Source organism: Odocoileus virginianus, chromosome 6 (genome assembly GCF_023699985.2).
Source record: "Odocoileus virginianus isolate 20LAN1187 ecotype Illinois chromosome 6, Ovbor_1.2, whole genome shotgun sequence".
NCBI classification, from domain to species: Eukaryota; Metazoa; Chordata; class Mammalia; order Artiodactyla; family Cervidae; genus Odocoileus; species Odocoileus virginianus.
Window position 1 is genome coordinate 47,829,805 of NC_069679.1, and position 12,304 is coordinate 47,842,108.

General features: G+C 35.0%; 1 protein-coding gene across 1 annotated transcript in view; it reads right to left on the reverse strand.

Moving 5' to 3' along the window:
* Positions 1-12,304, reverse strand: part of AP4E1 (adaptor related protein complex 4 subunit epsilon 1) — a 67,865-nt gene that overhangs the window by 41,187 nt on the left and 14,374 nt on the right. Inside the window, exons 6-8 of the mRNA XM_020887572.2 lie at positions 10,129-10,288; positions 8,203-8,369; positions 5,186-5,259 (exon numbers count right to left, since the gene is read on the reverse strand). Of these exons, the coding sequence (XP_020743231.1) occupies positions 5,186-5,259; positions 8,203-8,369; positions 10,129-10,288 (401 nt within the window). The remainder of the gene's footprint in view (positions 1-5,185; positions 5,260-8,202; positions 8,370-10,128; positions 10,289-12,304) is intronic.

Here is a 12,304-nt window from a genome sequence, read left to right on the forward strand (position 1 = left end):
ACCACAATCATCAGCCCTCCCATCGCAACTAAAGAACAGTCCCTCACTCCCAGCAACTAGATAAGAGCCCTCATAGCAATAAAGACCCAGCATAGCCAAAATAATAAATAAAATTCTTTTTTTTAATAGATATGTTTTCAAAGAAAAAAATTATTTTAAGTTGATTTTATGACTTTATGAAGTAAACAGAGAAATTCTTGGTCAATTAACTAATCAACTAAGGCAGGAGAAGGCAAAATACCATTTAACCCAGCTTTCAGCCTATCTTTGTAAACTGTGAACTAAGGATGATTTTTATATTTTTTGAGATATAACTGATATATAAAAGTATTAGTTTTAGGGGTACAATTACATTTTTAAAGGTTAAAAAAAAGGAGAATATATGCAGAAACCTATATGATCTACACAGAACCTAAAAGAACTGCTAGTTTAGGTATAGAATAAAATTAATAGTTCAAAAATTACACTTATTAGTTAACTTGGCATAAATGAACTCAAATAAAAATAAGCTTTTAAATTATTTTAAAATGATTTAGAGGTTAAGGCTGTTTATACTCCAACTCTACGAAAGTCTAAGTCCACAGATAAAAAAGCAGTCACTCCACTGTCTCCTCACTGCAGTGGTTAAAACAAAAGTGCCTCTGAGGACTCCTAAAGGAAAAAATGCAATGTGGAGCTTTGCTTACTCCTCCAGAGCAACCCAGGTCCTAACCAAAATATCATTAAGTAAAAATTACCAAATTAATAATGTTCTAACATTTGTGATACACTGTGGCTTTATCATAGATATTTTCGGTAGGATTATGCAAAAAATTTGAAGAAGTTCTACTGATTACTCTATCCTTCAGACTAGACTTCACTTTCATTTTAAATAAGTTATCTACTATCACCACTCTGGCAAGGAGATGGGGGTACCAGCCAATAAGGGTGGCAGTCCAGTTTCTCCATTCTGCCTCCTTTAACACTTGGAATGGCAGGGGCACCCTGGTACTGCTCCCAATGTGACCTGTACTGGGAACAAGGGGGTGGCTCTACTGTACCTGACCAGTAGTAAAAAGCCCTATCACTCCACCGTTTCCTCTACCACCACCCCAGGAAAGATGGGATGGGTACCTCATTGTTCTCTGTTCCTTGATGATGTAAAACCTAGGCTTCCCACATCATCTCCACTGGCAATGCCAGGGAGGGTCCCTCTTGACACACGGCAGGGATCAAACTACAGCTGCCCTCTTGGTCTTCACCACCAGCTCCATGGGAGGGTTGGGGCACCTCATTACACCTGATGAGGATGGAAATCTTGATTCTTCATTTAGCCTTTGCTGCTCTGGGTAGTCCATAGTTTTTTCTATGTGGTGCTTGACTGCAATAGAAAAACTATTGTCTAAAAGTTTTCCATCTTGCTACTGCTAAGTCTGCTAAGTCACTTCAGTTGTGTCCGACTCTGTGCGACCCCATCCCTGGGATTCCCCAGGCAAGAACACTGGAGTGGGTTGCCATTTCCTTCTCCACTGCATAAAAGTGAAAAGTGAAAGTGAAGTCGCTCAGTCATGTCTGACTCTTCGCGACCCCATGGACTGCAGCCTACCAGGCTCCTCCGTCCATGGCATTTTCCAGGCAAGAGTACTGGAGTGGGGTGCCATTGCCTTCTCCGTTCCATCTTGCTAGTCTGCCCTTTTTGCCTGAGTCCTCTGGCTAGAGAGTAGGCTTTTTTCAGAGCATTTTTGTCTGCACCTGTTGGCATTTTCAGACTGCTGGCTCTCCAGTACCCAGTCTGCGGCATACAAGGCAAAAAGAAAACCCAGGGTACTAACCTTGGAGTCATTCCTTACATGCCAATGTCCCTAATCAGTCTACCTTCATTTATCCATGCTTCAGAGTCTCACGTGTTTATTTTACATATAATGTTCAGAGTTTTTAGGTGTACTCAGTGGGTAGAGTGGAGAAGGCAATGGCTCCCCACTCCAGTGTTCTTGCCTGGAGAATCCCAGGAACGGGGGAGCCTGGTGGACTGCCGTCTATGGGGTCGCATAGAGTCGGACACAACTGAAGCAACTTAGCAGCAGCAGCAGTGGGTAGAGTACACCTAAAGTACTTCTATCTACTTTCAATGGTTCTATCCTTTGTATTTCATTTTATATTATCTCCCAGTTTAGTAAATAGTTTACTAAAAATGTCCTCATCTTATCAGTTTCCTCCTCAAAATTATTCCGTATATCCATATTTACACAGTATAAAATCCAAACTCCTATGGCTGCCATAGAAGGATGTCTGCAATATACCCTTCCCACTGCTCCCCCTATTAACTGTCCAATCAAGCGGCCAAGTCACTGTTTCTGAAACAGTGGGGGGTTTTAAACACCCCCACTTCTGCACCTTCTTTCATGTTCCTGTTGCCTAGAACTGCTTTTAACCTCCTTTCCGGCTATCTCAATCCTGTCTTTCAAGGTCCTATTATATCAATAAATCTTTAGGTGCCCTGAAGCCCACGGTGATCTTAACCACCTCTGGAATCCTGTACTGTTTACTCCCTTTACCTCCCCCTTTGCATTCTGCCTTATACTGGTATTATGCCTTCTTAAATAAGTTCTCTCCTCCATTACACTGTAAACTCCTTGAAGGCAAAGCTTACATTTTATACTTCCTCATATCCTCTATGTCACTTTACAATGCCTGGCACATAGCAGATTCACTCAATAAATGCCTCTTATATGATTTATTTCTCAATTTGACACTAAGGTAAGTTATAATAATGAAACTTTAATTTAAATATGGTTTGGAAAGTATTAAGACTGAAACCCAATGAGATAACTGACCAAAAGTAAAATAACTTTTCTCTTCTATTAACTCAATTAAAACATATTACTCACTGATTAACCCAGTGCCAGATACTGGGATATGCTAGCCAATAAGACAGAGACAGACCGGCCCTTAGGAAGTTTATAACTTAATATTCATATGTTTAAGCAATAAGATATTTATATTAAGTTTACTAGAGAATACTTTACCACTGATAAATGTAAGCTATAAACTGTATCAGTACAAATATGGGGGGAAATGCAGAACAAACAGAAGTAAATAAAAGAATAAAGAAAACAACAGAAACTAAGTTTCTCTGGCAAGGTTAAACACTGGACTGACAGACTACAAAGAAACAAATTGTTAGCATTGGTCTCCTCAATCTTAATAAAAGAAGGATGTCCTAATGGAGAACATTAAAAACTATTTCCTCAGGTACACAATATTCTCTAAATCAAAAGGAACAGGTAACAGCAGTTATCTACAGGAGTGGGTGATAAGGGTTGAAGGGACACTTTTGTTCACTCTATACCCTTTCGTACCTTTTGATTTCTGAACCATGTGCATATATTACCTATCCAATAAAATAATTATATCTCAAACAAAACGTTTTAATTTACTTTAGCTGCCTGGAAAAATTGACACTACTTTGGATTATTCCGACAGCTCCTAGCCAAACCACCTGCCTCAATAAGGATCATCTTACCTCTGGTGCCTTATTCTTCTCATTGCATAAGAAGATCCTGTGTGTGTGCTCAGTCGCTGTCATGTCTGATTCTTTGCAACCCTACGGACTGTAGCCAGCCTCTGTCCATGGGATTCTCCAGAATCCAGGAGTGGGTTGCCATGCCCTCCTCCAGGGGATCTTCCCGACCCTAGGATCAAACCTGCAGCCTCCTACATCTCCTACATTGGCAGGCGGGTTCTTTACCACTAGCACCACCTGGTAAGTTCCAGTAAGATCCTAGATGACATCAACTGTTCATTATACTATACACTTAGAAGGGCAGGGCCTGTGTCTACCTTATTTTTCCTTTAATTTCCCACCATTAGCAGGGAGGAACACATAAGTAAATCAACTCTTTCCTCAACTTGTATCTAGTTTAAAAATTAAGCTTTTGTTTTGTAGGAATTCAATAAATACTGGTTGAACAAATGAACACCATGCTTGTTACCTTAACTACCATTTAAACATGCAAAACATAAATCTATCCTTCAAAATTTACTATCCCAATTCACTACCACGTACATTACTTTTTCTATACTAATCTTACAGATGCAATCCTTTCTTCAATTTTATTGCAGTTAAAACTGGTTCAACTTCTGCCCTCTAGTTTTCTCTACATTTCTACAACCATTATTATTTAAGATTTGCAGTTTATCATTGCCTGAAAGAACAAATACTCCTCTCTATCCCCTATTTCATGGTATTTCACCAGATTAAGAAATGACTTCTCATTTGAGTTACATGTCTCAATACCTCTTCTACTGCTCATCTCCATAGCAGGCAAAATTCAAACTGTTTCACTTCTATCACTTAAATATCTCAAAATATCCCACTTTCTTCAATAAGCTTTCTCAAGCTGATCAATAAAGAACTAAGAGTTCTTCCCTCTGGCTATTAAGACTGGTTACCTTTCTCAGTTCTTCTCCCTCCTCCCCTATTTTACTCTTGTTTCTTATCACTAAAAGACTTTTTAAAATTGTATTTAACATAAACAGCTGCTATCTCTTCATTACAAAGTTCATTATTCCACATCTATATATTCTTATCTATCTCACCTTCAAACTTTAGTTGTCTTAAGTATCACTTTTTCAGAAAAGCCTTCCTCATCCTTCCCCTCATGGAAGAATAGCTGCTATATGCTCCACAGTACCCTGTAATTTGCCTCTATAACATTCATAGTACCTGTCCCTTTCCATCTCTCTAGGTTAGGAGCTCAATGATAACACTGTTTTGTTCACAATTGTATTCCAAGCATCTTGCACAGGGCCTAGTAAATAATAAAACCTCAAATATTTGGTGACTAGATGACTGATTGCTTTATTTGAAAACTCTTTTCTTAAGTATGGAATAGATCTACTGGGTTATCGTCACAGTCAGATGCTGGACTAATGAACATTTTCAATAAATAGACAATTTCTCTTTAAAAATGAAGTCTTTAAAAGAGAGGCAATTATAATAGTTAATTTATGTCAACATTTAAAACAATGCCATAATTTCAAATTATCATTATTAGTTATGTAATACTTCCAATGAAAAATAATAACCCAAAACCACCTTAAAAATTAACATTTAAAATTTACTGGAATTCACAGTATTCTAACACAGATTTAGCTATAATACTGAAAACATTATTAGAGCAGCATTTACACAAATATTACCTACCATATGTGACATTGTGATTTAACTCAGCTCTTCGTAAGGATTCATCAAGAACATCATACATTAATTCACTTGTCCTGTTTAAAAGATATTTTATTTGCAGTAGAATTATAGTATTATAACCCAATAAAACATAGTTTTTCAAACTTCTCTCTCTTTAAAACTGAGGATCTACAGAAAAGAAGTGAAAGAAATTCATTTTATGAAGTTACAGGAATTTCACTTCTTAAATATTCCACTTTCACTTTTTTAAGAGTTTAACCTTCTGCTTTATCAAAGCTGACTAGCCAATGAGGAAAGTCAATCAGCTCTTTCTTCAATCTGTACCTACTTTAAATACGGGTTTTCATTTGATTGAACACTCTATCTTTTATCATTTTCTTTGTAATATATTTCTACCTGTTTAAAGTTACTATAGTAATACTCCACATATCCAGATTATTCCAGACAGTATATTACATGTATTTTAAATACTTTGTTTTTTTAAAAAATATTCAAGTATCAGTCTTTCTTTGAGCAGCAGTAGGTTCTTCAGAAAGAAAATTTTAACTTTCATTTATGTTAAATATAAAGAAATTATATTTTTATGAAATTAACAAATTAATACCATTCTATGTCTCTATGGTCACAGATTACAATTACAGTAACTGAGTTGAGGTAGAAACTATACAAAAATGCGGTGCATTATAGACCCCTAGCACTCTGCCACTACACCTTTTCTCCAGGGAAAAGTCCTCTCTAAAAGGCCAATGGTGAAAAATATGGCTTCTCAGCTGATATTTTTGTATGTTTTATAAAATCAAAAAGCACTACTAGAAAAAAAGCACCATCAACAAAGAAATACACAGTAGTTTCTTGTAGAAAAACTATACTACAAAACAAAAAGATCAAAATAATCTTGGGCTATACAAATTATCTATCATGTATGTTACAAGTTTCCAAGAAAATGTCTTCTTTTTTAAAAAAATATACAGCTATAAAACTCAATTTGAAGTGCATGTACTTTTATTGCACCTTAACTGAAGTATGCATATCAACTGAGAATTCAGAACCATATTTTAAAATCCCTCATTTTATTATGTAAGCATTTCTTCCACAGACAACAATCATATAGTAGACATTACAAATATTCCCCCCCCCCGAAAAAATCTGGTAATACTACACTTAAGATTACAGTATAATTTCCCAATTTTAAAAGCCAATGTAGGAGTTATAATTAACCACACAAAATGTGGAAACATTTGCAGACATGATGGAGCTAAATGTCAATAACCTAAGAAGCAGGTTGTGCTATAAAACACAAGAAAATATTCAAATAGATATAAAAGACCATAAATGTAAGACTTTTCCAGTAAATTAATACTTAAAATTAAATATATTAGAATCCTGTTATAAAATAACATTTTTACTTTGCCACATTGAGCATACCATGTCTTAAGAAATACATGTTAACATAAAATCTCATTAGAGTTGGGACAAAAAAGGAGAAAACATTCTAATGTCCATAACACTGTAAAAGAGATATATTCTTTACTCAATTAAGTCTAATTTCTATTCAACTGAGCTCTCTGAACTCTGTAAACATTCATTTTTGTATGTATTCTCCAAATTCATCCTTGAAGGAAAGGAGGACAATAATGAGTTAACTAATTTAGTAAATTCACTAATGACTACAAAGTAACTTTCTGACAACATATGATGGCATTAAATCTTTCTGGACCAATGAGATCTGAATGCATTACTATGAAACGAATGGTTTTAAAACAATTCTAGTGAGCTTCAACTAGAGCTCCACAATGGACAAACATTTCTAATGTGTGTGTCTGCTCCATCAACTCCAGGTTTTCACCCCAGGGTTCAATCAAGGTTGAGATTCATAAAGATAGAAAAAAGGAAAATAGCAATACTAAGAGTGATACAGCCCAGCTGGTGTTCATTAGGAGCTCACCAAAGATGGATTCTGACTTGAAGCTGAGAGGGCTTTACTAGGAGCACTAGCCTGGAGGACAATCTGGTAGTATGGCAAGACTAAAGAATTAGCAAAATACATGTACCTTACTGTATAAAACAAAACCGTATCTCTAAAGTCAGAATCTGATTAATAATATGTTCTCAAGATAGAAACATATCAGGGACTTCAGCCAATGGTCCATGCTCTTGAAGGAAATAAATTGAGTTGCTTTCGAACAGCTCAGAAAAAAATTTTAAATAAAAATAATGTGTGCACACAGGCACATACAGGAAAAGAGAGAAAGAATGATAAAGCAAATATCAATAACTGATGAATCTAGGTAGAGAGCTCCCTGTATTCTTGGAAATTTTCTGTAAGTTTAAAAACTACAGCAAAATTAAAAGTCACAAAACATATATGTAACTGGAAAGACATGCATAAAAAGTTTCATAAAATTACTGCCTAAAAGAGTAATTCAGACAAAATTAATTGTTCCACTATAGCAATAGTGTCAGCAAACTATAGTTTGCATGCCTAATCTGGCCAGATGTCTGTTAGACTTTATATTGGCTATAGGCTAAAATGGTTTTTACATTTTTAAATGGTTGAAAAAAAATCAAAAGAATAAAATTTCATGACACATAAAGTTTATATGAAATTCAAGTTTTAACATCCATAAAGTTTTTTGGAACTGAGCTGTGCTCATTCATTTACATACTATCTATGGCTGCCTTTGAGCAGAGTTAACACGTTGCAATAGATAACACAGAGCCCACAAAGCCTAAAATATTTATAATCTTGCTTTTTATAAAAAAGCTTCCCAACTCCCAAACTAGAATGATTCAGAAAGTTTCACAGAAGATATGGAGCTCCAAAGGTAACTTTTTCTGTGAGTGGACTTAGATAAGCAGAAAGCCAGGATTATTATCTCAACAAGCTGAATTTATACACTTCTTAGTGTGGCTTACTTATCACTACTAAGTCAACTAAGCACTGGGAGAATCTGGTTTATCATGAACCTCTACATGCCTAAAGCCTAAGACTATTAAATTTACTTAGAAGAGTTTACCTTTGATCATCTTTTCCTAGAAGTCCTAGTATTCTCAACAACTGAATTTGTAACCATGGTGCTGGTACACTGTGGTAATTGAAATCTACTGGGAGCTTTCCTCCAACCACTTGCTTCAAAATCGTTACAAAACTCCCAGTCAAGTCTTTATATGCAGATGAATTCTCCTATATCCAAAAAATAAAACAAAAAACTTTGTTAGTAACAATATCTTAAAAATAAAACAGACCTGCTTGAAATGTTATGCAGAATCTAACTTAATATATGCTCATTTAGAAGTCTCATGTTCACTTTTAATGAAACAGTCCTCTGATTTGTGTAATTTCTCCCACAATGAAACTCATCTGGTGACCAGATTCAGAAGTGAATCATGCCCCTAAAAGCTTCCACCATTCCCTACTTGCCCCCACACACCAGTTTAATTACCTTTCCAAAGTTTGATAATTACATCTTAGAACTTTTAATAGCTAGTATCAGCAATTAAAAATTGAAAAGAACTGGCATACTGAAAAAAGCAGTAATCTCTCTACTTTAGATGAAAATCAAGGCCTGTTTGCAATCTCTGAATTTTGTTTGCAAAAGACTTCCCATGTAATTGAACTACATTATGTTCTGGGTGGAAGAGCACAACCAACATTACTCAAACATTCAAAGCTCCCCAAATCAGCAAGCCTGCTTATTAAAAATTAATTAACTCTATAGTATTTAAACATATTTGTGATTCTGAATGAGTGTGCCTTGATTATCTATCAGACTATTCTCTCGGACTTAGGAAATTTTTTCATCTTATATTCTTTAATGAAGTATAGTTGACTTACAATATTATATTAGTTTCAGGTGTACAACATAGATTCAACATTATATACATTACAAATTGATCACAACTATAGGTCTAGTAACCATCTACCTGAATTAGGGAAATTAAATACATATTCCTCAAAATGAATGTTAGACTCTTCACTGTAATTTTTATATGTATCAAGGACAAATTTTTGGAAGGGAAATAAAAGCTCTCTCAGAGTTTAATAAATGTTGGAGGAAAATAAGATTTAATATCAATTATCTATTTATACCATACTACTTTGGAACATGTAACACATAAAAGTAAAGACAACTTTCAGTTTGTATAATTTTAAATTTATTTCAATAGCATTATGAGGTATGATGAAATCTCTCACAAATATATACTTTCAGACACAAAAGGTTTGAAGCAATACACTGGGGCTGAATTAGTATAAGCTCATATCACCATTTAGAAAAAAATTTTTACTATAACATTTAATCCTCCTTCCTCCTCTAACACAGAACCAATGTATGGAATCAACACAACAGACCAGAGGGTCCCCAACTCTGAGACCTAATGCCTGATGAGCTGAGGTGGAGCTGATGTAATAATAATAGGAATAAAGAACAAAATAAACATAATGTGCTTGACTCATCCCCAAAATCATCCTCCCCAAAATCATCCTCCCCCTCCCCAACCCATGCAAAAATTGTCTTCCACGAAGCTGGTCTCTGGTGCCAAAACAATTAGGGACCGCTTCTGCAGACTATGCCTTACACGTTCCCCACCAGCTCTCCTCATTTTTATAAGCTGTTGTAAGTATCCCATGAAGCTGTATAAAAAGGAGCCACTTCTTGAAAATCCACAAATCTGTAAATTTCAACCATCTTCCAGAGCTACCATTTTTCCGTGCTTCTTTCATAACATGAAAAAATTTCAGGCATTTAAAAAAGAAGACTAAATCTACAATGTGTCTGCAACTCATGCTATTAACAACATGCAAAAATTACTATTAAAGAGTCAATAATACAAACTTAAATGTGGCTTATGCATTTTACTGAAAAATATGAGTTTTCTTTTAATTACATAATTATATTTTTCTAAAGATAGCTACTCAGTAACTTCACAAAATGTCAACTTACCTTAATCATCCTAAAGTATATGTGCAAGGAAGCAGCCATGACTCCAACATCTCTGTCACAAAGTGCTTTTCGAAACTTAACATGGATATGCTGTACTTGATTAGGAGCAATGAGATAAAATTTATATAATGCCAGAACGGCTTTTCTTCGTATAATCTCCCTAAAGATAAAAAATAAAATCTAAATAAACCACCTGGAAATACCAGGCATTTAGGCTGAAAAGGTTACGGACCAGATGATTTCAAAATACCAACTATTACTTTAGTCTAAAAAAAGAGAGAGAATTACCCATTTATTATTAATTTTTATTCTAATTTACCAAACTATAAAATAGTGGTTATCTCTAGGAGGTAAGTAAGACCTCAAGAGACTTTTAAGTCTCCATGTTATATAGTTCTTTAGTTACAACATTCTTTGACAACAAGCATATATTATTTTTGAAACCAAAACAAAGCAAGAAAGATAAACAATTTCTTAATTCCCAATTTCCATTTCTGAAAGCCATATCTCCAAAGATTGGGAAGAGAATAAATAGTAAGTTTAAGTGAGTAAGAGGTAATTTCACCTAGTAATATTAAACAGTCTCTTCAGTAACATTAAAGTCTCCTTAACATTCTAGCTTTTTATATTTTTTTTTTATATCACAGGTAAACATACTCCAAATACTTAAGTGGGGCAGGGGAGAGTATAAGGGGGACTTACATTAAAAGATGTTACTCCTCTCCTTGCCCAGCTCATGTTTCAAAAACCTCATTACAATGAGGAGGAAAGTATATACAAGTCGTGCACTTCATTTGTAACAGATAATGTCTAGCACACAAGAAGCAAAAATAAAAGAGTTGCTATCCTGTGAACACAATGTCATTTTCAAGGAATTATATTCTTGTTTTTCTCTCTCATGCCTGTTTCCACATGGCTCATATCTGCAGATTATGCTGGCAGTGCTCACAACAGCAGTAGTGAAGTATTTACTTTTAGGATTCCTTAAGACATATTTCTGTTACCTAAAATCTTAGAATCTCAAAATTGAGATTATTCAATGTAGTCCTGTGTTCCCTTCAAGAATACCTTTTATAATATTCCTAACAAATGGCCATCCAGCTTCTGCATTAACAAGCAACCCACTATCTTCCTGGGTAAACTATGTCATGATGGAAAATCCTTTTCACATAAAAAGAAAGCAGATTAACAACAGATTTGCCACTAGTATTAATACTATGGTGACTGGAATCTACATCCCAATGTGTTGCTATTGGGTATTAACCAACATGAGTTCCAGGACACAGTAAATAAATGAGGTGAGGAAAAAGAATACAAACCCTCATCAGGCTCAGGAATCCCTTGGTCTGGCCCAAAATGGTGGCAATAACGCAAAGTATCAAAAAACCTGGATTTGGGCTATAGATCTGGCATGCGAAAATATAACCAAGGATTCAAAAGTCAAGTCCAAGCCCTGTCTCACTGCTTCGCTGTGACATCTACTGGCCCATCTGTAGCTGTGGCCCGCAACTCTGTCTTTAGCTCTTTACTCCACAGCAAGGAAGTAGATATGGCCATAACTGCAAAAGCAGAGTTTCAGAAAGTCTAAATTCTAACTAGTAGAAGACAGGAAAGGCCAGGATTTGAAATGAGAGTAGATGGGAAGCAACATGGAAAAAATTGAACGGGTAAATGGAAAGCAACAAGGAAAAAATCCAAATCTTTCTCAGAAAGATTTCATACAAAGGGTAAGTATGGCTACCACAAAACAGTGGTGGTATGGAAAAATTTCATAAAAATATGCTCAGCTATGATCAGATCAACTTCTAAATAAAGAAAGGCTAATGTTTTATTTCCAGTAGTTAACTGTCCATGCCCATCATTTGTTCTAAACACTGATTCAACATAAACAAAACAAGTCTGAAAAATCTATAAAGTTATTCCATAATTCTCAGTAAAAGCTAACATTTTTAGCTGGAAGACTCATGGTCCAAGATTTCTTAAAGAACACAAACCATAAGACAACATTTTATAATCTTAGAACACTAAAAATATTGACTTAAAAAAGCATAAAGAGATATTATATGGGTAACAAAAAAAATCTTTAACAAAAATCTGTATGCAATAAAGTACTGCAATCACAAAGGAAAAATGGCTAGTGACTAAACATTTTCCTAGCTATAAAGGTTATGAAATC